This window comes from Paralichthys olivaceus, chromosome 20 (genome assembly GCF_024713975.1).
Source record: "Paralichthys olivaceus isolate ysfri-2021 chromosome 20, ASM2471397v2, whole genome shotgun sequence".
Taxonomy (NCBI): Eukaryota; Metazoa; Chordata; class Actinopteri; order Pleuronectiformes; family Paralichthyidae; genus Paralichthys; species Paralichthys olivaceus.
Window position 1 is genome coordinate 8,003,959 of NC_091112.1, and position 27,406 is coordinate 8,031,364.

At 42.7% G+C, this 27,406-nt stretch overlaps 1 protein-coding gene across 3 annotated transcripts in view; it reads left to right on the forward strand.

Moving 5' to 3' along the window:
* The window catches only part of tshz1 (teashirt zinc finger homeobox 1), a 137,787-nt gene extending 111,093 nt beyond the window's left edge, over nt 1-26,694 (forward strand). For all 3 annotated transcript variants that reach the window (XM_069516639.1, XM_020102004.2, XM_020102006.2), the window contains one exon: nt 22,080-26,694. In XM_069516639.1, the coding sequence (XP_069372740.1) occupies nt 22,080-25,426 (3,347 nt within the window). In that variant the 3' untranslated portion in view covers nt 25,427-26,694. The remainder of the gene's footprint in view (nt 1-22,079) is intronic.
* The last annotated feature ends 712 nt before the right edge of the window (nt 26,695-27,406 follow it).

Genomic DNA, 27,406 nt, shown 5'->3' on the forward strand with positions numbered 1-27,406 from the left:
TATTTAAAAATGTATCAACTGTTAAGCAGCGTATGTAAAATCACTGTGAAATACCCTTAAAGTCACTATACATGTATGTTATTGTTACCAGGTGATGTAAAAGTCATGTTTAGTATAATTGCACATGTTGGGGTATCATAAACCTATTGATCATGTTTCCAAATATGTATTGCAACATGTAATACCATATATTAAACTATTTAGCAACATATGTAACCATATGTAATATTTGATGCAACAGAAGTCACTAAGCAGGTGCATTATTGGTGCCAGGTGATGTGAAAGGCAAGTCTAGTACAAGAATCCTGCTATAATAGAACTTTCCAGTATTTAAAACATATAAATTACATTTCCAAATATTTTAAAATATTAAAAACCATTTAGCAACATATGTAAAATCACTGTTGGGTACCACAAATGCCACTAAACAGGTATAGTATTGACACCAGGTGGTGTAAAAGTCAAGTTTGGTATAATTAGCTTAATTAGCAATATAACTTTATGGTGTCAAACACCGTGTTAATGGTGATTCTAAATATGTATTGGAATATAATACCATAAATTCAAAGTATTTAGCAGCAAATGTAAAGTCACTATTGTGTAAGTCAAACTGTACAGGTATGTTATTTGATGCCAGGTTATGTAAAGTCAAGTTTACTGTAACAATCTTGCTAATAATATAACTTCCTGTTGTGAGAAACCTATTAATTGTGTTTCCAAATATTTAAAAAATGTTGTACCATATTTAGCAACATATGTAGAATCACTGTTGGGTAGCACAAAAGTCAAGTTCAGTATAATGAACTTGCTAATGATAGAACCTCCTGGTATCATAAACCTATCAATCATGTCTTCAAATATGTAATGGAATTTGTGGGACCTTAGTATGAAAGAGTTTTGGTCTTTTTAACTGAATCACATTTAACAAACCTCTTCAGAGAAAAGTAAATAACGCATGAATTCATATTCTGAGAGAATTCTTTGCATCACAACATTTTGCACGTCGGCAGTCGGGCCCACTCGTTGTCGTTAAGCTGACCAGACATGAACTGCTGCGCGAGAGAATCGCATGTTTGCCTGAATCCATTTGATGTCCCTGGGAGATGTGTGTGATTGACATGCATTTCCAAATGACGAGGGGGGGGGAGAGGAACCTTTGAAGTTCATGCAGTAATGACCAAAGCTGAATAAAACAGCTGTAGAATGTTAAGCAGGCGGTGGAAATGTGAGGTTAAGCAGACTTAATCAAGGTTGTGACAGAAAGACTTTGAACTCTGTGGGGCTGTAATTTCTAATTGACGCGAGGCTTTAGTGATGGATAGAGAGAAATGTGTTTGAAGAGCGAGCACGCTGAAAATGAACAGTGTCTGTTTCCACCTCTGCCACAAACGCTGGTGAGGAGAGAGAGAAGAAGAAAAAGTGTTGTTTCCTCTGTTTTCCAGCCTCGATACTTACTGGTCATTCAGCCAAGCTCTGGCGTGGCCACATTCCAGCTCTGCTTTTGAATATTGATTTAATTGTCTGCTTTTGTGACGGACACATACATCACACGCAGTAACTGTCATTCCCCAACTTGGAAGGCGTTGTCTGTGCATTATTTCCAGTGCTTGACGTGTGGTCAATCGCAAAGAAACAAAACGTCAACACCTCCGTGTGTGTGTGTGTGTGTGTGTGTGTGTGTGTGTGTGTGTGTGTGTGTGTGTGTGTGTGTGTGTGTGTGTGTGTGTGTGTGTGTGTGTGTGAGACTGCTTCCTCTGTATACACACCTAGGAACGCAGGCTATTTTTACAATGCATTACCAGATATTTCCACAACCTAGATTTGTCACTTTGGAGTTGCACTAAAATGAAACGTTGCATGCGCTCCTCAGAGAGAGAGGGAGCGAGGATTCAATGGCTCTTTGTATGCCATTTCAAATGGGCTCAGTTTCATCAGTCACAGTGATGATTCTAGACCCTGTAATGGCGGTGTACCCTATCTAGATTATGACCAGCGACAATACATCAGTGTTCTTTCATTTGGAACCACATTACTGCATCTGTTAGTTTTGGCAGTTGAGTTCAGCGCGGTGCCATTTGAGCAGCGGAGACTTTTGCTGCAGTCATTTGTCGTCATTTTTTCTTCCTGTCTCCTCTCACTGAAGTGCAGTTGTTTCTGAGGTGTTCCTCATAGGAGCCCAGGTAATTAATGGAGGCTGAAGACAATGCAGTAATGTCAAGTAGGAAATAATCAGGACAAGAATAAATAACGGGACTTTAATATAACGCAGTGCAGGCACAGAGGCTTAAGTTTTTCTTTTCTTGTACTCTATTTGTTTTCATATTTTACATTTTGTCGTGTCCTGGGCCACAGTTTTGATTATCTGTCACTGAAACCGAAACTATTTGGCATTAGCTATTTAATCGTGCCATAGATCATTTATGAGCATTGTTGAAGTCATTTCACTAAAACAAAGATTGTCTATTTTTAGGTACTGAGACATGAGGACTTGATGCTTTTCACTGTTTATTATTGAAACTCTATTATATTTTAGGTTTTTAACTCTTTATGAACAGTTTGAAGACTTCATGTTTTGTTCTGAAAACTTTGGGGCATTTTTTGTGCTATTTTCAGATGTTTTGTATAAATGTATGAGTAATAATAATTTGTTGCAACCCTGTTGGAAGTGCTTTGGTTCCAGCACAACACCACCTTCATCTCCAGAGGAAAGATTGATAGTATCTGCTCTGAGCAAGTTGTTTCAGAAGTGACCTTTGACCTATTTTTATCCCTGTTTAAAGGAAACTGTTCATGATATCACTGTTTGCATCAGCAGCATTATCATGTTTAAATTAGGCAACTTGTTGTGCACATTACAGCTAAATAACCGGTAGTTAGTTTAATTACTGGACGTGAAGTACTGTATGTGAAATACACAAATAAGCCATAATTATATATTTGCCTTGATACTGAGGTCAGGGTTTTGATTGCAGCAGAATTAATGGCGTTGCAGCACGTCTACTCACGCTTTTACTTTGCCAGACGACCTATCTTAAATCAAACACTGTCACTCTAAGTAATGAATCTGTCAACTAATCATTCAACATGTCGGCGTGATTACAGTGGGATGCTGTGTTGAATGTGTTCCACGTGAGTTAAAAAGTTCTAGCCGCACAAAAAAATAGACTTTTACTACCTATCCTGCACAACGTCCAGTTTTACTGAGTGAGACGGCACTGGAGGAAGGGGTGGAGCAAACTGTGAGAGACTAATGCACAGTGGGACAGACCAGGACGCAGATCCAGGAGCAGTTTCTATGCTGAACGTTGGTACAGTGACACGCTGTGATACTGACCATGTGGAAATGTGTGCCTTCAGACCGAAACTCAACAATAAGTTTTCCTTTGTCTGCTCTCTTCATAGAAATCTTAGCCACAGTGGTGCCGCTAATCAAGAGACTGGGTGCTGTTCATTTCTTTGATATATCCTATGTTGTGTCTCCTTTAAACAAACGTCATCGCTGCATTTTAATGATCCGTCTATAGCTTAGCACAACGCGTGTTTAATTAAAGCCCTCGTCAACGTTTGTCCACACTGAAGTCGCAGTGAGCCGCACAGCGATTCAACACAACACACAAGACAGTGGTGCCTCGTGAGCGTCTCCACTTCTTGACATCACTGGCTGCTTTCTCTTCTTTTTTTCTTTTCCTAAACAAATTCTGCTCTACTGCCACTATCACTACCTCCATGCAAAGCCAGTCTCTTAATTATGACTCGAGGGTTGCTTGGTGGGGTGGAGGAGGGGAAGGGAGTTGAGCTTTTTCTTCCCTCCGACGGCATCGTTAGCCACGGTCCCTAATTATCCAGGTAGCTGACGGTTCAGTGACAGGGCCCCGCCGATTAATGCTGACAAATTCAGCAAGGTGTCAGGTCTGCGAGCCGCCTTGATGTAATCAACTCGGTGTTAGCCACTTCTCGGGCGCCCACCCCCGGTTGTTCCGGTGTAAACTCAACAGCAGAGGTTGCTCGCAGTGTGACGTGGCGAATCAAAATGTGGGATTTGCAAAACCAGCCTGCGGCAGGACACCAACAGTCCTGTAATCATCATGTAACTCATGAATGACTGTAGTTTCAAGTTTGCATGATTAGCTGGTGAAATATCTTATAAATGCATCATATTCGATGGAAATGTTTTTAATGGATATAGAATATGTTTGTAGCTTCCTGTGAATTTGAGACATTTTCTTCAAACTTTTCTTCTTCTCCTCTGATCTCTCTGGTTACAGCTTTTTGGTTTGTTTGACAGAACAAGTTCAAAGACGAGCAGCATTAACACATTTCCTTGTTGTTACTTTGCATTGTGTTTTTCCTCAGCAGAAATTTAGCTCACGGCACCTGTCGACTAAGAAGTCAGCACCGAGAGACGACTATTAGAACCTCGTGATGGTTTTTATCAGGGAGCTGATAAAGTATTTAATGACATTTTTTCAGGAGACCTGTGTGTGTGTGTGTGTATGGGTGTGAATGTGAAATATTCTGATGGGGGTGATAAGGAAGTGTATGTAAAGTGTCATTAACGGGTGACATTGACTGAAGGAGTCAGTGGATACATTTACTATCCCACACTCCACTACACCCGTGCTTTCATTTGCATGTGTTGTCAGAAGCCGGTAGGCCTGCAGGAAATCAAAGACACACGCTAATACACACACCCGCTCTGCACGCACCGCGCTCCTCGTCCTCATCTTCGTGGAGGTTAAGTGACAAATGAAGATCGATGACTGCTCTTATGGAAAAGAGAGGGTCGAATTGAAAATATGTGGGAATTAGGCTCGCCAGCATGGTGACGATGTGAAGGCATTCAGAGCTGCAGCCGCGAGGTAAAACTATCCCCGGGCTTAATGAGGTTCAGAGGAAGCAGGAAAACCTGGATTTTCACTCAAGCACGACACGAGGAGTTTTGACAAAGAAATGAAGAGAACAAGGTCGTTTTTCACAGGACTAGCATCCTCGGCCTTAAATACATCCTGCATGTATTTATTGTCTCTGATTTGCAGTGTGCCTGTTTTCCATTCACAAAGATATCCTGGCTACAATTCAAAGCAGCTGCAAAACAAAAGCCACAATGTACAGTAGGGATGTCAGATAATACCAGGAATAATAACAAGCATGACATCATCCACATGGCTGTCCTTAAGGGGTTTGGGGCAGCGGTTGCTAATTACTGTGAAGGATACAGGCTGAGCCCAAGTTTCCCTGCTGATTGAGTAAAGTAGCCATTTGGGTGCAGGAGAAAAGAGTGAAAGCAAAGGCACGGATTATAAATTCAAGTCTAATTGTGTTTTTTGCAATGAATCCAACACAAATATGAATTTCACAAAGCATATGTGGTTCGTGGTTTGCTGCAATTAGGATCCAGGGAATAATCATGACCAAATTATTAGGAAACTGAAACTAAACTTGATGCTGCACATTTGGAATATTCCCATTGTCTCTGTTGGCTGTGGCAAAGCATTGTGGGTGATCGGGCCTCCGAAGCGGTCCAGCTGCATTTGCTTCTTCACACAAACACTGGACTCAGCTTGTCTAATAATCGCAGCAGTTGAAGAAACAGACAAAGGGAGCGAGGCTGAGAGTGGAGGAAGGAAGGGAAGACGCAGAAAGAGGGAAAAATGGCCAAGTCGTGATTTAAAGCACGAAGATGGGAGGTCCAGGGTACACTCAGAGGTCAGCGTGTACTCGGGGGAGCCCCTGTCTCGACTGCTTCCACTGTTGTACACACAGTGTTTAGTGTGTGTGTGTTGCTGTTCTCCCATACTTCATTTGCTGAACAGCAGACTTGCATGTTTTTTACATCACGTGTGTGAGTGCAAATGCTCGTGCTCGTAGAAATCAAGTCCAGTGTGATGTTACCCCAGTGCATCTCGAGTGTGTCCTTGTATGATTGATGCTCCGCACACCAGACAGATGCTGTTATTGGAGCGACCACATAAGCCAGCGTTGGCTGCTGTTGATCGAGTTTGTCCACAGCCAGAAGGACTCTCTCAGATATTGGTTTCTGCATTTTGCTCCAGTGATCTAAGATATTACCAAGCTTGTATTTTTTTTTTTTTTTTTTTTTCAGTTCTGCACTTGATGTATTAGAAATTGCCACTGAGGCGGTGCCTGTTGCAGTAATCACAGCGATCAAGCCAGAGATAAGACTGGAGATACATGACCACCAGAGCAGGCACAGGGAGGTTTATTACTCTCAGTGCTCGCTGCTTATTGGATCTCTCACTCTCTCGTGGCCGATACTTGAGTCAAGTGCTAAGTCAATTAAGCTAAGACTGAAAAACTGCCTCTGATCCACGAACTCCACATTGAAAACAGCGGTGAGTTGTCGCTGGAGGCCCCGGTGCTGCTCAGCCTTAAAGTTAACTTGCTTCTGTTAACCAGCCTTGAACATCTCTGTTGTAGCAGGGTGTGTATGAGGGGGAGCAGGTGAGGGGGGAAGAAGACAACAGAGGGAGAAAAAGAGGCTGTGAATAAAAGATATGAAAAGTGACAGATGAACAGGACTTGGGTAGACGTTCTCCTGCAGCAGCTGTGACTGCTGCCATCGCTCTGACAGGTGTCAATTAAGAATTACTGCCGAGGCCCTGTAGTCATTTTTTCCTGCCCAGCTGTCGGCCCGTGTGCCTTTTTGAGAAATAACACTTTACCCTTGTCACTGCGTTAGCGCTAAGCTACAGTCGCCCCAGAAAATGAGAGCATGGCGGGCACACTAATCGATAACCAGTGTATTAGCAATTATTTTGCTCATTGATTTACGGTGAGGCAGCAACTCCCACAGTGTTATTAGCCACTGATTATATGCGACTGTGCTATAGTGCAGACACGCAGGCCAACACATACTGTTGCCACTTAGGTATAATTTATCTTTAGAGTCAAGTGCACATGTAGGGAGAGAAAGACCAGCAACACTGGTGCAGTGTAACCCATATTTTATTTTCTATTTACGACTTTAAATACTTTGTTTCTATCTTGCAAAGTCAGGTGTTATTGCTGCTAAATGTTCAAGCGGCTTTTGGAAAGTAAAATGTATATTTGTAGACATATCTCAGAATTCTCTAAATAGAGATCAGTGAATGAAAGTGTGTGGGTTTGGGAATGACAATAATTCCACTAGTAGCAGGACTTGGCCACACATGTAGAATTTGAAAATGAAATCTAACGTTTTGGGTTGAAGACTTCTATGTTGGCCCTTCAAACTAATTTATTAGTCAATTGACCGTATTCATAATCTATTAAATGTTTTACGTTCCAGGTCCATCAATGTAAACAATTTTCTTTCCTCTGTTATTTATATATAATATTATGGTGTTTGACTTGTTATCCGACAGTGAATAACTGTATAAGCAAATGTAACCAATTTTGAATTGTTAATAGATTTATTAACTAATTGATAGACTTCTGGAAATATCAGATTGATCGATTCTTCATTAATGACAATGACCATTAATCTCAGGCTTAAGACCAACTTCACATTGACTCTCCAGCTCTTCAGTCTGTTGATGTCACAGGGAAATGCTATCATGCTAACAGTAGCTACCATTTATTCTGAGACTTGAAACAACTGCAGAAACTGTGTGGTGAAAAGAAATAAGAGTCATTTCCAGCTGCTAACGAATGCAGTCTACTGTTTGTCTGACTCTTGTGCCTCAGCAAAAATTTAATTTAAGTTCAGAACAGGAAAATGAAAACTTTATAATAGAAAGTGGCATCAATTCTTCACGCAGAACTATAAAGTAACCGAAACGGCTGGAGGCTTACAAGCAGAATTAGTGTATTTTCTTTCTGTTTTTCTCTGTGGTTGCCTGGTGGACGCTTGGATTCTGACTTAATATGTATCCACATGATAACTGCACACTGTTGTTTTGAACAAAATCCGTCTGTAAACATCAGGAGGAACATTTATATTAATTTAACACATGCAAGGTAAGCAGCAGCTTTTGGTGAAACTTTCTTTTCCCCCGTTGGAGTTGTACAGAGAGCTGCTGTATGTAGAGCATGTGGTGCTAAATCTGGCTAAAGCCACCGCTGTATATCATGACACTCGTCAGTACATAGCGACTGAGAAAAGCTGGCCTCAGCACATCCAGCCGGCCGCTGCGAGTGGTCGAGAGTCAGGGGGCGGAAATTTTTATCCCCCCTGGGAGTGTTTATTCAACTGATAAGGTGGGTTGAGAAGCAATGAATATCATTTTTTGGACACTAGTTTACTGCAGATAAGCCATCAGGGAATGGATACCGTTAACAGATGACACTTTGTCCTTGAGAGCGGACACATGGGGAAGGTCACGCTGCAGCCCGGTGTAGTGCCACTGCCATCTCTCTCTCCTCCCCTTACCTCTTCATCTCTATCTCAGCCTACTCCCTTTTCTCTCTCATTCTCTTCCCTCGTTTTTTGGGAGGGGTTTACTGGCCCTCTCTTTCTCCCTCTCCCTGTAAGCCTTTTCTCATCTCCCTATCAGTCATCAATCTCTATCTTACTGACTCAGTTCTCCTCTGGCCTGCTCATATTTTCTTTCATCTTCCTCCCTGTCTCGAGCTCTCATCTATAGCTCTCTCACCGGATGCTCAAGAGTCAGTGAACTGGTTACAAGAACATGAACTCAACATCTGAAAAGGAGAGCTTAATACTCTCCTCTTTCAGGCTCACTGGCCTTGTTCTCATATATCAAGTCCCCCCCACCGACAGTTTGATTTCCACGACATCCTGCAGTCAGACATCTGACTTGTAAAAATCCAAAAGGTCACAGGGCAATAAAGTCTTGTGTCATCTTCTTTGAAGTCTGAACACATGACTGTCACATATTTTCCAAGAACTGTTCCCATTGAGCAGAGTTATCCATAAACCATGTTGCACAGGAAGAGAATCAAAGCACATTTTGTTGATGTGGTGCTATTCAGTTTAGTTTGACACTTTCATTAAGAAAGAAACCCATTGACCACGATTTGCTCGGGGTTACACACAGTAATCACTTAACGGCCGTCGGCCTCTGTTTGTCACTTGATGGGCAGTTGAAAGGAGATATAACGTCTCGTGATTGCAGTCAATTCAACTGCACCACATGCCGCCCCCCCCAAATTCCTCCCAAATCTTTCCTGAGCCGGCGTCCTGTCTCAGACAGTGACAGTCACAGGGGGGCATAAGCTCAGCTCTGTCCCTGTAAGTCGTCTGTCTCAAAGGAAGCAGCAGGAGGCCCCTCGTACACCCAAATGTCTCCTCTGTCCGCGGGTCTGTCGTCACTCAGAGGCTGACACACTGAACCAGCTGTCTCCGTGTATGACTCGCTGACTGGACGTCCACCTGAGCATCTGTTTTTGATTACCTGTTTGTCAGGTGACCAGACGGTTGGCCTGTTTACTTGTCTCTCTCTAGTCCATCTGCCTCTTGTCTCATTTCTTTCAACATTTTGATTTTGCGTAATGTCAGCAACGACATTGACATTTACTGTAAATACAGCCAAATCTGTGACATGATGCTAGTGTTGGAGTGTGGACATTTAAAAACTGCAGTTTTTAGGTACTTATATATTGTTTAGAGATATTATGATAACTTTATCAGGATCCAAAGCTGATTTTTGTTCTACCTTCTACCTTATTTTTTAATTTAGGTACAGTTTGCTCCTTAACCTTAGTGGAGGTCTGTGAAATACAGCCGTCATCTTGCTGAGCACACACTTTATATTTGGAATTTATCTGGCCTTATATTTAGAGTCTAAGTATGGCCACATTCCCAGTTTTGTCCATGTGTGTGTGAGTCACTTTTAGATGAGTGTGATGTTATTTGACTTGTTACTTAACTAATCTATTTCCTGCCTCGCCTCATAGTCGCTTCCTTGTTCCTAAACTGAACCTGGATAAAGTTCCTTCAATGACCTGAAGGTCTCAAGTAATGACTCGGCAGCTTTTGCATCAAAGTAGATGGCTAACGTACTAGCTAAAAATATACTTTACTCATAAAGAAATAGTTCCTGCTCAGTTTGTGAAGCATAAAATTTGGATTCACGACTGGGCTGCAGTTTAAGATTATTTTCATTATTGATGAATCTTTTTATTTTAATAATTCAATGAATTACTTGTTTTAAAGCCTAATATGATGTTATTGTATTACATATGGTACCTTCTATATTAAGAAGAAGGAACAAGTGAATGTTACATATTTATAGTTGAAAAACCTTTATTCATTTTGAGTGATATTTTAAAATCCATAATTTTTCTTTCTGTAGGAATACATTAACAAGCATGATCATTCATATCCTGTTAGAAAAGGTCAGATGAATTTATTCCCTCTATCGCCGTCCATTGAGTTTAATGCTACATGAGTGAGCAGATCAATATAGTATCAATCATTTATAGTTTTCAGCCAGAAAGTGCTGGTCTGAAGTTGCTTGAGGATTCTCTGGTATCAACTCAAGTGACTTTTTTCATATCTCAGGCTCAGTCTGAAAAACACAGCTGCTGTTTACACAGTTCTGGACTCTGGTTAGTACAAAAACCTTTGGATATCACCGCTTTAACGTGCATTCCTAACATCCGGAATGAGATTAACAAACAATGTTATGGTTGAACTGTAAAATACAAAGCTTCGATTACATTTTATTAGGGTTTGATCACAACATCTCGGGAATCAATGCTAGTTCTGTTCCTGATATTTATATCAACCAATATATCTGTATCTGAATTGTTTTATTCTGATATCGGCCTTGGTCCCCATATCAGTCAGGCTCTAATCCTCAGAACTATTTTAAAACTACTGTTGGACATTTTTAGCGCTGCAGTGTCGGACTGGAGCTGCTGTTAAATCGGTGCAATCCTGAGCGGGTGAAAACCTGCACCCCTCCTCTGGATATGGGGGATTTGAGGAGCTTGAGTGTCTACATGAGCAGGGCCACAGAGCTAGACAGGATTGAGTGAGGCGCTATTGTGTGTGTTGTGTGTACATCTGTGTGTGTGTGTCTGTGTATGTGAGAGAGAGAGAGAGAGGAGGTGCAGAAAAGCAGCAATTGAAGGAGGGGCATAAAGGGGTGAAAAAGAGGAGAAAAAGAGAGTGACAGCGAACAAAAAAGAACCAGGGAGGAAAGGGGAGGGGGGTGAGGGAGTGGAAAAAGAGGAGGCAGAGCAACAGAGGAGTGAAAGAGAAATGACTTGAGGGGTTGAGGGATGGAGGGAGAGGTGGATGGAGCGAGAGGGAAAAGTATCAAGGCGGTGGAGAAGAAAAAAAGAGAGAGAGAGAGAGGGAGAGAGGCAATGAAAGCAGTTGGCTAGGGGAGGATGTCACCCATGGCTGCCACTCATCACTCACAGCTTAATGACACTGTTTTTTTCTTTCCCCGCTTCTTTTCTGTGGGAGAGGGGGATGGAGTTCGGCCTGCACCCGATCAAACGGGGTCATTCAGAGTTCACAACCTCCAGGTGGGACCGTCCTCCACTGGGGAAATGTTTGTGGATGTGTGTGGTATGAGCTGTGAGGGGTCTCTGCAGCACGAGGCAGTTTTAACCACAGCGTTTTGAGAAACGTCGATGTTTGCATTAATAAGAAAATTAAAATTAAGGGTAATTAAGTCATAGATGAAGGTTGAAACTGTCGCACAAAAAGAAGAACGCGTCAAAGGATTATTTATTCCCATGTGGCTCTATAAACATAGTTGCGGCCTTGTTTTTCCTGCCTGTCAGCCTTTCACTGTGGTCAAGGTGCACATGCCTCGTCCCCAGTTTGCGCTCATGTGTTTACATATGTGTATGTTTGAAGCATGTGTGTTTACGCGTGTGGATACTTATGCTCGCTCGCAAGAAAACTGTCTGTTGTTTCCTTCTGGGATTGGCCTGGTTCCTATTTCAGCGTTGGATTTGTGATTGTGTGTGTGTGCGCGTGCGCTTAGCTCCATTTGTCCTCTCACTCATTCCTGTTTCTGGGAAGCATCAGCCGTTTAAAACTCAAATGGCAGGATTTTTTTCTTGCTCTCCTCCTCGCACCAAATTTGGGGAACAGCTGGGGCGGCCATGACGATGATTTGTCTCCCTCTGCCCGTCTGCCTGACAGGTTGAGACCATGCACGCACACACACACACACTCAGGGAGACACAGACACTCACTAATAGGCACATATACACACAATTAAACATGCACTCAGTGTCACAGACAGACACACACACACACACTCACACAGACACATTCCCCTTATAAGAGGCCGTGTTCTCAGGGTGCTGCCAAAACACTCTGATTTCCTTTAGCCTGGGCAGCCATACATCAGCTTGGGGCCTCCCAGCCCGGATGGCAGGGGCTGACAGAATGACATGTGTCATTTATCAAACGAGGGGCGCCAGGCCTCAGGAAACGAACAGACCGCCGCGTGACAAAGCCCCCCGAGAGCTCTCCTCCACTCACAGCGATGGGAGTGTGTCATGGGATAGACACTGACAAATCTACAGAGATGGAACACACACGGATACACGCTGACACCAACACACAAGCACAGGAAAGACGCAGCGAGAGCCACTTCCAGTGCTTATACAAACAAGTATCACGCACTCTATTCAAGCTGCAGCGTGGCTCTGAATACAGCAGTTTAAAGTAAGAGAAGACGTCTGAATCACAATGGGAAAGTATATTTTCTGGATTTTAACATGCTGGCAGTGGATCTACAAGCACACATACCCACACATGCACCCACATATATGTTTCCCCTGCAGCCAAAGAAGCCGCAGCCAAAGCTTCTCCTGTTGCCAGCAGCAGGCCTGTCTGTGTGCCTGTCCTTCTTAATGAACGGTCACTGGCTGCCGAGAGGAACTCTCTTTGCTGGCAACGCCGCTCCGTCCTTTCATATCCATGCCACTGCACACTCACACTATCCCTTGTTTATCCTCCATTATTTCTCCCCCTCTCTCCTTCACTCCTTCCCTTGCCTCTTCCCACTCTCTGTCGTCTCCCCCCCCTTCATCCACCCCCGTTTACTCTTTCCAAAGCCCCTTCATTTGTCTTCATAAGCCTAATTTATTTTCTCTGCCAGATGCAAGCTGACAGCCATCAGTCTCCCTCTCCCACACACACACACACACACACACCTGACCTCCTGACACGCAGATAAATACGCTAGCATGCACGCACGAACACATATACCTCCTTCTTATAGCTTTTTATTCTTTTGCACCATCTCTATTACACTCATGCACATATTACCTCACTCACTACTCTGAGGTAGGCTTTACAGTCACATACCCTCTGTTTTACCCCTGTCCTCCACCCACTCCAACCCCCAAAACCCTCCCATTAGCATTACAGAAGATGGATGTGTCTTCATAGCGGGGATTGATTGCGGATATAGAGTTATGGTGCCATTTATGTGTGTATGTGTGTGTGTGTTGGTGTGAGATGGAGGGCACTTTGGGAGGCGGCATTGTGAGCTGAAATGTGAGGGAGGCAGGCTTTTCTCTCGTTTCCAGAACCTTCCAGCCGTTCGTTGTCTGTCCGCAGTCTGATATTGTGCTCTGTTGAAGGATTGCTTCCTCGCTTCCTGCCTCTCTCTCCCTCTATGACTGCGAAGCTGTTCCTAGCCATTGTATACTCACGCACACACACACACACACACACACACACACACACACACACACACACACACACAGAGGCATGCATAGTTGGACACAGACACAATTAGGGTGAGATGGCTACTGATACAAGTCCACTTTAAGAGCTCTATACATAATATACTGACTTTCTCCAGAGACCCATTTTCTAATCCCTGCTCCCTCCTATAATTTCTTCTATTGTCACTTTAGCGCCATGGTCATCAGGAAGTGGATAAAAACAAGCACATATACATACTCTCCACTGCTGAGTGATTCAGCTTATGCTTTTGTTATATATTTTGTTACGCCCCCATGCTCCTCATCACGCTTTAAACCCTAAACCAGTGTTGAAACTGAGCAGCAGAACTTTGTTTAATGGAGCGCCAGACTTCAGCGCTAACTCATCACTTGAGTGGGCAGAATGAAAAAGAAAATTTGGCGATGCATAAAGGATAACCGTTTCGATGGTGCACAACTGCTTGAATTTCCCTGGTGTCATATGCAGTTAAAAGCACTAAAATGTTTGGGGACGTTCAGTTGTCCTGAGCAGCCTCCTGCCCTGAGGGTTTGCGGTTAATTAATTTCCCTGAAGTTACTTTAGGGTTTTTTATGTTATGGTTTCTTTGTCAGTCTTTGTGCATATTGGGAAAGTGATGTCAGTCGGGTCTCTGAGGTCCTGTTCTCACAAAATCCTCTGCATTCTTGTGTGCGGCCTCATCGTGCATATCTGGTGTTTGGGTTTGTTTTTGAATTACAGTCTGAGGAGTAGAAGGAGTAGAGAGGAGGTGATGCACAGTTATGATCCAGAAAACTAATTGTAAAAAAGTCTTTAAGACACAAGTCTTCATTAATATGTCTAAAAACGACTAAAGCTATGTTATATATTTTGTTCTCTTGTGTAGTTACATTGTCCAAAATGTTTCAGAGGTTCAACCCCAGACAAAACTATCTTCTTTACCCATGGCTTTGCCCATCTCTGATATAACCTCTGCGAAAAACAATGTGTGACAAAGGAGAAAAACACAAGCCAGGCTGTTTGTGTTGCCGCTTACTCGTTGTTTGCTGTGAAACAAGAATAAAACTAAAATACATGTCCTCGTCCATGAACATGATTTGCATCTGAGTCACGTCAGGTAGATTTTCATTGGCAATGGTGGTAAAGACAACAACTCCCATGATCCCACGCTGCTTCACAACATCATCAAGTGTCTTGTTATTGTTTTGACTGAGAGACCCCTAATGCCGAAGTTGCATATTGCACATTTAAAACAGTGCCATAGTTGTATGTTATATGATATTTATCAAAATCAATTGATCCCTAATGGAATCCCAGTCATCAACATTAGTTTACATCAAGTTCAAATTTGATTAACTTTGATGTGCACAGTTGTGTCTTTAATTCAGCAAGTCGTCTTAAAAGTGCTAATCTTTGACAAAACAGAAAGGTAGAGAACAAAATGGAGGCAGCTATTTAGCTACGTCACACAATCAAACCTCCACTGTTATACAAGCCTATAAATTTGATTCAAAAAAGAGGAATGCTTTTTAGTAAGTCAACAGCAGGAGATGATGCTACATGTTTAGAAGCCGACATCAGTCTCCCATGTAGCGAACACGCTGACAAGCTTGCTACAGGCCTGTCACACTACCCCTATAGTTCAGATAGCATTCAGCCTCTTTATTAACTCTTTTTGGATGAAATATAATTCTAAATATAGCTCATTTCATCATCTTTGTAATCTTCTAGAGACAAATATTTTGCAGATGATGCCATGACTTTCGCTGTGCCTCTTGTGCAGCCTGCAGAGCGCTACTTCCAGCAGTGAAGGATCAGATTCATGGGCGTGCGTGTGGCCCTACATGTATTTTTTCCTTTCCTCGTGCCGCTCTTTTCCGTCTCTATGTTTTGTTTCTCAGCAGTGTACAAAGTGAATGGCCTCTGTGAATTGAGGGGAGGGCTGACAGCGCGGAGAAGGTTGATTGATGGCTTATTGTGCAACCGGACTCGGCTAGACCGAACTGGTTAGGTTGTGACCCTGTTTTGGCCCTGCGCCCTCTAATTTTCGTCTTTTTTTATTCTCGCAGTCTTTTTCTTTTCCCCTCGCTCTGTCCCTATCTCACCATCTACCTCGCACACATTCAGACATGCACAGTGCATAAATATACATGTACGTGCAGACTAGACACACACACACACTTCCTCTTCGTGCTTCTTCTCCTCCACCCCCCCTCTTGTCGTCTTTGCCGCACTAAACTCATCATTGCTGCCATCATTCATTCTCGGCCGTTTCCTTTCTTCCTTCCTCTGCCCACTTTGTTTTCTTTGTCACTGCTCCTTCAGGACAGGTTTTGTCCAGTGAGTCATTCCATCAGGTTTCACTTTACAGCCACTAATCATTTGAGTCCGAGACGCTGGACACTTTCAGGAATGCTCCAAAGAGGATTCTGATGCACAAAAAAATCCTATGCCACTCTTGCTTTCTCCGTAACTTCCCAGTCATCAACCAATTCAAAATTAGAGGCTAAGTTCGCCTAAACAACAGACACCAGTTTAAACCCTGGTTCAGACAGGTTTTTTCTTCCCTGCAATGATTTTCTGCTTCTATTCTCCACACAACCATAGTGATTTATGGTAATTATCCATCTTTAGGGTCATCCATCAACTGGTTGTTGCTAGGCGATGGGAGCAGCTGTTGTTTAGTCGGGGGAAGCTCCACTGTCAGGGGCAATGCAGGTGAATTCAAAAGACGGCATCTATGAAGAAAGAATTAAACCGTGTTGCTTTGTTAGCTTGTTATAAATTCCTTTTAGATCTAAACGGAACATCTTTATGTCAAGTTACAAAAAGAACTTAAGTAACCTGCATGTTAAATAATTAAAGATGCGCACAGTCTTGCGTCGTCTGAAATAATACCAGAAGACTGAATAAATACAGATGTTTCTAATCTGAATTTCATAAAAAAATAAGTTTAACTTAAACTCTGTAGCTCGTCCATGACTGAAACTGATATATTTGCTCTAAAATAAATGTGTTAACCAAATGACATCTTTCTGATAAAGCTTTCATTGAATCAGTGCTTGGCATTGCTGGAGTAAATCTCACTCACATCACCTTTAATTAGCATTAGTAATGCTTTATCTGCACTTTGCCTGAAAACAAACCAGATGGTTTGAAATGTCTGTGCAGCAACATTATATTGTTGTGTGTGTGTGTGTGTGTGTGTGTGTGTGTGTGTGTGTGTGTGTGTGTGTGTGTGAGTGAGAATGTGTGCGTGTGTCTGTGTTTGGCATATACGTGGAGCAGAAACGGCTGGAATCTACGTGCCGATGATCTAATGGCTGTTGTTTCATCTCAGAACAAGCAGGCACTGACAGTTCAGGGAAAAGGTGATTTATGGACCACAGTCACTGTCATGGCGTGTCAAAACCGGTTCACATGAGATCTGAACAAACTGACAGAGACAAAAGAAAGAACTGAAGAGAGGAATAACATGCAGAGCAGTGCAAGAAAGAACTGGCAATGTTCTTTTTATTTAGAAAATGCTGCAGTTGCCCTGATTTCTTTTTTTGCTTAGTCTCTGTGCAGCCATTGTTGTGTCTTTTGCTGTCTCTGGTTTTTGTCTTTCCCTCTTTCATTCATATAAACACGTCTGTGATCTAATGAAGGTGAAATTCACTCTCTGTATGACCCATTTAAAAAGGCTATTAGCATAATGTGAGTTCAAGTAACTGCAGATTAATTGGAACGTATGTGAAAGCCCCCGGGGGACTGTTCCAAGTTTTAGGAAAAAGTCATTTATCTTTCATTTCATATACATTTAGGAGACTGCAGCGTTTGATGAGGAACATAAGCTTTGTGACAGAATCCAGAGCAGTCGCCACAAGTTTAAAAAAAGGAAATTCGAAAATGTTGTCTGCACGTTTATCTACCAGCATGGTGGACAGACAGCACTGGTTGTTTTGTTTTCCTCTGCTGGGAGATTCATGGAAGCTGAGAAGGTGGATTTGTATGACACATGAGTCGCCCCGGAGATATTGCGCCATATGGTGGGCTGTTCCATGTGGGTAGGCTTTTGCATGTCTGGTCAGGAAGGCTGTGGGTTAAATTATGGCTAAATCATGTTGATCGTGGCAACGCTGATCTGTAAATCTTTGTGTTGGGTCGCAGTGATGATGTAAAACATGGGATTTGTGAGACAAAAATGAAAAAGAGGGGACAAAGCATGCGGGTGAAATCTTTGTCACAAAAGAAACAGTTTAACTAAGTTACTTTATTTGCTAAATGTGATGATGAATCTTTATGCAGAATTGCATGAAAAGCTGTTTGTCCTTAGTTGTCTCGAGGCTGAGAGGAGGCTGTTGGTGTGTGCCAGGTTTTCTCAGTGTGCTTTGTTCAAAGAGAGTGTCAGGTCCTATGAAACCAAAGCAACAACTATCCCAGAGTGAAAAAAAGAGCAAGAATGAAGACGACAGGAGAGAGCGGAGAGAGACAGAGATTGCCTGACGAACTCAGCATTACCATAATTGGCTTTTCTACATGATAGGACAGAGGAAATAATAATGTCATTTTATTTACAGCCTTCTCTCTGCTGAAACACACACACACTCATGCACGCTGCGCAGGTCAATGACACACACTGATCAGGCCTGTCCAAAGCCATCAGAGGTGAGTGGCAGCGAATGGAGGGACCAGTGACAAAGCGAAACGGGAGAGAGAAATAAGACTGCCACGCCAGAGCTCCCATTTTGAAGGGCTGCTAAACGGTGTGAGGGAGCTTCCCCGGCCGCCCCGCTCCGAATGCAGCACTCGGCCACGCAGGGCAAATCAGCAGGGTGAAAGCTGGCGGAATTGGACATTAGCACTGCAAATGAGAGTCGGGATTGCCCTCTTCTCAGAGACAACATGAATAAATGGAGAAGGTTGAGAGGGGGAATGTGTGTTGTGGATGTGTATCAAAGACCTAGTGAGTGGAGGTTAATTGTGGAATTCATTTACAGTTCTCATTTGTTTTGCTACAGTTTAACAGTCTGAGGTAAGGATGTAATACATATGTGGCTGATATCCTTTCAAATGTTAAAAGCAGCCATATGCAAACCTTGTTTATATAAGGTCTAATGTAAAACTGATAAAAGTAAGTCAATGGCTTTCAGTAAAGCGCATACCTCCGTCAACAGTCCCCTCAGGAAACCTTTCATTTAATTTCATGAAGTTTTATGTTGATCTGCCCCAAATTGCACAGACTCATAAAAATCAATTCCTTCAACTTTTTTATCAAGATCCATGAATTATTTTTTGGAGAAATCAATGGGATTTTTTTTAAAAAATATAACTGTCTTGCAGTGTTGAAGAAGTTGAAAATAGATTCTTGGATCCCTGATCTGGATCCGCACTCAAATTTAATGGATTCTTCCGTGACCCATCTTTCCATCAAGTTTCGTAGAAATCTGTCCAGTAGTTTTTGCATCGTCCTGCCAACAAACAGACAAACAAGAGCAAACGATTGGCTTTCAATGCCATAATTTAGCCTGGGACTTCCAGTTTCTTGTACTTTGTGGCACAGACACATTTCTGCTGGAACCTTAAAAACATTGAGTTTTGATAAGCTGGCTCACTGCAGGCATGTTTATATTATCAGTGCATATGTGTTGCATGTTTTTTATTGGCAAGGAATTAGTTTTCTCCAGACTTTTCTCACTTCGATCAGATTTGATAATTCAACTACACATGGTGTCATGAGAGTGTTTGCAACACACTGTACCTCACACTGCTTCCTGCATTGGGGGAGGGATGTAGTTTGTGTGTGTTTGTTTGTGTGTGTGTGTGTGTGTGTGCGCATGTAAGAGAGAGACTGGGGGATGTCCCACTGTGGTGTCACCTGTCTGCAGCAGGAAATCCTGGACTCTGGGCACAACAATAGTGACAGGCTCCTCTCCAGACACAGATGGCTTCGCTCTCCCCCCTCACCCGCCACAGTGCATCCCTGCCTGCACCTGACACACTGTGACACTTGACACACAAACACACACATACCACTCCACAGCCTCACCAAGCTCACACACTACGCTTATGCACACTTACGAACTTGCACACACATTGCAGAAATTCAACTGATTTCTCTTTCCTCTTATATCATGCTTAGTTTATTGCGTGCTGTTTAACTTGTTTCCCTGTCATGTATTGTTCTGCCAGACACACACTAACACACACACACACACACACACCCACACACACCCACACACACCCACCTCTTTTTCACTGGCCTAAACACATCTTTTCTCCTCTCTTTTCAAAACTTCCCCTCTTTTCCCCATCCTGCCTGACAGCACAAAGTGGGCTTATGTTTTTGACTGACAACCACAACAGACAACCTCACCCCCCCACCCCCATTTTAATCCCCTCCCTATCCCTCTCTCCCTTCCTCCCTCCCTCTCTCTCTCCCCCTCTTTTGTTCTGAGTGACGCGGGAAAGCTGCCGTGTCAGCATCTTTTCCATCTCTGATTGCCTTATTAGCCGGCGGTGGCACCCGCAGCTTTTCTGACACAGATGGTGAAGGAGGAGGCTTGAGCAGGGGGGGCTAAAAAAATGGCTGACTTGTGTTTGTTGTTGTTACTTTCCCCTCCCACCTCTTCTCGGGCTTGTTTGCGTGGACACCGACACCTCGAGCTGACACTGACACACTCCTGACAATGAGGCCTGTCAAGGCAACATACGGAGGATGGCAGGGAAAAAACTGGGATTTAGTGTCTGTGTACTTTTTGTGTGTGAATGTGTGTTTGCAGCGCTGTCAGGTTCCTCTCACTTTGTCAGCTGCTGCTTTATCTTAAACCGCTCTCACCACATTGACTTTGAAAAGGTTCACTTGTGCATTTGTTTCAATACAGTGGGCTCCATCTTGATTGGCTGCATCTTAAAAAAAGCTTTACAGCGGCTTTGGCAAAAGTTCGAAATCTCCTAATCTAGAGAGGAGCTCAAGTGAATGATGTCAGTGAATAATTAAGAGCTTACATGTTAGAGCAGGACCCAGCACAGGAGTAGTTTAATTAAAAAGAGGAAGGTTGTACTCAGAGCATCACTCAAACATACAAGGCAGAGAGTTGCAGCTGTTGGACCTTCAGCTTTTTTAAGGCAGCAGTAACTGGCATCTCACAAACATCAGGTATTATGTCCACTCCTATTATGGGATAGAGAGCTACACGCTGTTTGAAGCCGACAGCACATCTGCCTCCTCACTGGAGACCGATTCTGGCACCTCAGACAAGCATCTTACAAGGGATGGATTGGGGGGAGCTGCCTTACCATATTTAACCCTCTATTCTTCCCCCATCCTGCTCTTCTGTAATATTTCCCTCTTAATCTGCTTTCAAGGTCCTATTTAAGCCTATTTTTATAATAGTAGAGCTCCAGTGAATTGTAATTGCTGTCGTTTTAAAATCTCTGACATCTCGGTTTTAAACTAAAATTTAATCCAGATTTCGGCCACAATTTGTACAAAACTGCAAAGAGAGACAAGGCAGCCATTTTCCATTGATAGTGTAAACCTCCCCCTATTCTTTTAAAATGGCACACTTGACGCTGTGAGTACTCAGTGAGCACAGGCAGTAACAACAAGGCTTGTCATGTCCACTGGCCATTTCCTAGCATCACGCTGTGAGGACTTCTACTGCCGATGCCAAGTTGACTCCAGCCAACCATGGCTTGGCAAGGGAGATGCAGCTGGCATTTTCCTCCACTATCTCTTCCTTGTAAATCCATAGTATGTGCGGCATTTGGAAAACTAAAGCAATTCAAAGTCATGAACATATCTTTACTCTCACTTCAGCAGCAAAATTAACAATAAGATAGTGAAATAGTAAATGGCTATAGGATGTTGTAGCATTTTAATTTGCTGATAAGGGAAAACGTTGTGGATTTGATGAGAACGCTGAAATGCTTTCACATTTGCAGTTAATTTGTCTTATTAATTCAGTGTTTCAACTCAAGTATATGTCAAGAAGGGAAACATCAGAGAGTCTTTAATAGAACGATCAATGAGGTTTCTTCTTTTCTGTTATTTTTTTAATTGAGAAGAGACAACAATGTCTTTATTTCCATTATGAAGTTACTGATCTCACCACATGATTAATAAGTATCATCAACATCATAATTTGAAATTGTGCTTGTTTTTAGTTTTTCAACAAAGCAGAAATGTTTCAGTGGTGCACCTCTCCGCTCTACCCTTGCTGAGCTGTAGTGTTCAATAGCTTCATTAGGCAGTGCAGTGAAGAGGACAATCTGTCATTGTCAAGATATGGATGTTTGCCACTTTATTATTGCAAACCTGTGTCCTCTTCTGGGTCTATTGACAAAAATCTTTTATTACATATACCACCTACATATAATATATGTGTAGTATGTGGTGAATGCATAATTTGTGTCTCGTATCAAATATGGATATATTTGCATATAAAAATATCTAATTTAACATCTCTTCTGTTTTGTTTTCAAGCTTATGGACCTGATGACGAACTTGCAGTGGACAAAATTGATGAAGAGGAACATCTGCAGGATGATGGCCTCTCTCTGGATGGTCAAGACGCAGACTATCTGTTCAATGACGACGAGGATGGAAGAGATCATTACAGCTGCCAAAACTCCCCACTCAGCAATGGCACTAACCCAGATGCAGGTTATGCCTCCCCACTCAGTACCACCAGTGATCCATTAGTGGACCTTAAGACCATGTCTTCCTCAAATGATGGTCAAGACAAGCTAGAGGAGAAGCTAGAGGAGAGTGCAGAGTCCATCAATGGCCTCTCACTACAGGACAGTCTGACTAAAATGAAAGCCGTCTATGCAAACCTGATCTCGGATGCCTCCTGGTCCAGCATTGCTCTGGACATGCTTAAACAAGGGAACAATTTTGCTGCTAGCAACGGTAATGGGAGCAATCACAAAGGGAGCAATGGGTTCCTGAATAGTCACAGCCCAGGGAACATCCATGCAAAAGGCAGATGTAGCAGTAGCAATGCCTCAGCCACTACTAATATTACCACCAGCAGTACCACCACGAGAACAGTGTCAAGCAGCAGCAACAGTGGCACTAGTGTAAGTTCTGGCAGCGCAGGAGGATTAGCCTATGACTGGCACCAGGCAGCATTGGCCAAAACTCTACAGCATACTCCATACCAACTCCTTCCTGAGCCTAGCCTTTTCAGCACTGTGCAGCTTTACAGACAAAATAATAAGCTCTATGGCCCGGTGTTTACAGGTGCCAGTAAGTTCAGGTGCAAGGACTGCAGTGCGGCCTATGACACTTTAGTTGGCCTGACAGTGCATATGAATGAGACAGGCCATTACCGTGATGACAATAAGGATAAAGAGGATGATCGAAGCAAGAAGTGGTCCAAGCCACGCAAGCGTTCCCTGTTAGAGATGGAAGGCAAGGAAGATGCCCAGAAAGTTCTGAAATGCATGTACTGTGGCCACTCTTTTGAATCCTTGCAAGACCTTAGTGTTCACATGATCAAAACAAAACACTATCAGAAAGTGCCTCTAAAAGAACCAATGCCAGCCCTCACCTCAAAGCTGGTACCCCCAACCAAAAAAAGAGCATTTCAAGACTTGATGTCCCCAAGCTCACCTGAGTCAGTCTCATCTGGCATACTCATGGGAGAGTCTCCCAAAGACCAAAAAATGGCTAATCCCTATGTCACCCCTAACAATCGATATGGTTACCAAAATGGTGCCAGCTATACTTGGCAGTTTGAGGCACGGAAGGCACAAATTCTTAAATGCATGGAATGTGGCAGTTCACATGATACCTTGCAACAATTGACAGCCCACATGATGGTCACGGGACACTTTCTGAAAGTCACTAATTCAGCCTCTAAAAAGGGTAAGCAGTTAGTTTTTGATCCTGTCATTGAGGAGAAAATTCAGTCCATTCCTCTGCCACCGACAACAACACGACTTCCAGCACCCAATGGGAAGTCACAGACTGACTCCCCATTGCCGCCCTCTAGCCCTGAGGACCGAAATGAGAGAGATGAAGACATGGAGGAAGAGAAAATAGAACTTAGGGAACCAGAGAAAAAAATTAAAGAGGAGAAGGAAGACCCCCCTGAAAAAGATGATAAACCTAGAAAGGCTATATCTTATCAGTATTTGAGAGAGGAAGACTTGGAAGAGACACCTAAAGGTGGCTTTGACATCCTCAAGTCTTTAGAGAACACAGTTTCAAGTGCCATCAGCAAGGCCCAAACAGGTACACCAACCTGGGGTGGATACACAAGCATTCATGCCGCCTATCAGCTCCAAGGATCTTTCAGGTCTACCTTGCCCTCATCAGCACAGGTTCAACCTTTGTTCAGCAGCAACAGCTTGAAGGCATTATCCTCTGATCTAGGTACTCTGATCCATTCACCAAATAGCCCCTCTCCACCTCCAAGTCACAAGAACAACGTGCTGGCCATGGAAGAGCTAGTAGCAAAAGTGACAGGGAAAAGATCAGTAAAGAATGAAAAAGAGGAAAAACCTGTAGACAATAAGAGCAGGTCTGTGAAGTCACCATTGACAAATCTGAAGGATAAACGAGCTTCACCAAATCCTGACAATATCTCAAAGGTGCTGAAAACCTCTGCTGCAGAGGACCAGACTGAGTCAAGAGGTAAAGATGGGCAGCAGACAGAGAGAAAAGTAGAGAGACAAATTAAGAGTGAAGTTGATTCACCCAAAAAGCCTGTAAGCAACGGCTGCAACAACCTGAGCATCATCACAGATCACTCCCCTGAACAACCACTTGTGAACCCTCTCAGTGCTTTGCAGTCTATCATGAACAACCATTTGGGAAAAGCTTCAAAAGTGTCAACACCCTTCAGTGACCCTTTTTCAATGCTCCACAAGATCAACAGCAACTCTGCTCAGATTAAGTCAGCAGAACCTGTGAGTCAGTCTCATGAGGAGGAGGATGATCAGCCCATGGACTTGACAAAATCCAAAAACACCAATGGCAGTACCACTAAGGGTACTTCTACTTCACCACAAAACAACAGCAGTAACAACAGCAAACCAGCTTTCCGGTCTTTCTCTCAGTCTTCATCGCCACCTCTGCGGGAGAATGCTTTGATGGATATTTCAGACATGGTGAAAAATCTGACTGGGCGTTTGACACCAAAGTCTACAACCCCATCTTCCATCTCTGAGAAATCTGACATTGATAGCTGTACTTTTGAGGATGGCCTGGAGGAGCTGTCTCCCATCCAGAGACGGAAAGGTAGACAGTCCAACTGGAATCCTCAACACCTCCTGATTCTCCAGGCCCAGTTTGTCTCCAGTCTTAGAGAGACTCCTGAGGGAAAGTTTGTGATTTCTGACTTGGGACCCCAGGAACGGGTCCACATCTGTAAATTCACTGGTCTCTCCATGACTACTATCTCTCATTGGCTGGCCAATGTAAAATACCAGTTGAAGCGGACAGGAGGCACAAAGTTCCTAAAAAATATCGACTCTGGTCAGCCTCTGTTTTTGTGCAGTGACTGTGCATCCCAGTTCAGGACTCCTTCCTCCTACATTCACCATTTGGAGTCCCATCTTGGGTTTACCCTGAAGGACCTCTCAAAGCTATCCATAGACTTACTAGAGCAGCAAGCGGTCAGCAGAATAGAGGACAAGACTTTCAGTCTGAGTCCCTCTGGACTCACAGAAGAAGACACTGGCTCCATTTATCAGTGCAAACTGTGCAATCGGACATTTGTGAGCAAACATGCAATCAAATTGCACCTTTGCAAAACACATGGGAAGTCACCAGAGGACCACCTCATCTTTGTGAAAGAGCTGGAAAAGTGTGACAAATAATGAAGTCAGATAAAGCTGACAGCATGACGCATCACTGTTGCACTATGACTCTAAGCTACAATCTGTCATAACGAATAGTGCCACAACTGTATTAAGCGTTGCTGGGACGTATATTATAATGATGACATGGTAGCTTTAATACCACTTATTGTAATTATTCAATTGAGTAAATGGCAGGAGCTTGCACTACAGAGGCTCAGAGATGTGTTATAGAAGTTTTTGGTGACATTAATGTACCAAATTGGTGCAGCAGCCATGGCACTATGTAGTGACTGACTGATTGTTGCTTTTGTAATGCACTGCATCTTTTCTGAGCCTTTGGAAAAAGTACATCTTGTTTTTAAACTGGGCCATGCTCTTATTTTGATGACTGTTTCTGAATGGTTTTTAAGATAAATATATTTCAACACAACTTGCATATTATTTATGAGACAGTTTCTGCATGTTTCTTATGTAAAGCAGTGAGCATATTATGTCTAATGAAATTTTAACCATGATGACAAAGCTAATATCCCTGGTGTCAAATTTTGGATACCGCCATTTATATGAAGGTACATGGTTAGAAATGAGGCCATGTGAGAGATAGTGTTCTAAAATGTTCTGGTGATTTCAGCACTTTATGGAAGTGTAAACTGATGAAGACTTGTGGGTACAAATAACCGCACATCACCGCTTTGAGTTTTGAATCCCTCGATCAACATGGCATTGTGGGGACTAACTATGATGTTGCTTTGTTTTTGCCATTAAATCACAGAATGTCTCACAAAATGTCATGAATCTTTGTTTCTCCAGTAACATATAATTTCCTGGTTGTTTAAACATGTACAGTATTTGCATTAGTAGGCTACCAGTTTTATTATTGTGAAGCTATAAATAAATGAAGTTTAAAAGTTATCGTATGAATAATCAGCAAGTATGTATACATGTATGTCAACATATCTTGCTCTTTACAGTTCAACATTATTTGTACTGTGTGCATTTTTATAATGTTATTTTCTAGAACAATTATGGGGGAAAATGTGTAAAGCTACAGAATATTGTTGGACCGTAATGCCATTTTTTTCAGTGAAAAGTAGGTCCTTCAATGTGGTTTACATCAAATGACAGATCTTTACTGGCATCTGCTGTGATGCATGGTACTGTACATAACATTGAAAAAAAAGATATTGCTCATTGATAGAATTCCAGGTTTTTGTCATCGACCCAGTTATTCAGAATGCCATTCTTTTATCCTCAGTTGTAAAATAAACTCCATGTCCTGGATTAAACTGACGTGTTGTTTGAGTGATTTTGGGAGAATGAGAAAGTCCAGACAATGAAACTTGTGTTTCAAGTTTGTTTCTGTTGTCTTTCTATTCAAATGTTTATTTTTAACATTTAAAAAAAATTTGAATATCATAAACAGCATTTCATTTCGATTCCACAAAAAAACTCCTATACCTCTGAAATCTAAATACACACGAAATAGATTTATTACTGGTTTCATAGATTTGTTGGAAGCTGACACAGAAGGAAGTGAATCTAAGTGCAAGTATCCCATTCAAGTGGTAACTACACTGCAGGTAACCGCTCTTATATTCCTGAATCCACTGAAATGTCCATCCAGCCGTCTACTGTCAGCATCATAAATACAATCCAGTGTGACAGGCTGGATCTTGACAGCACTCCACTTGACAGCACTCTGACAGCCAACATGGTTCTCCAGCTTAAAGTAGACAAACAGCTGGTCTGACTTCTGAATTTGTGTAGAATAAATGAACTCTAGCTCATGCTCTCAGGGGCAGTGGGAGCTCAAAGGACAACTCGGAGCACTTTACCTTCCTCAGCCATTTTTCAGCCAGGATTCTTGTGCATTAACAGAGCCGTCGTCCTGACTGGTGTTACTCAGACAAAGAGTGGCAGCGGCATCCGGTTTTTAGGTGTCAAAGGGGACCTGCTCTCTCACACACTGTCTCATTCCTGGGTACATGAGTGAGCAGC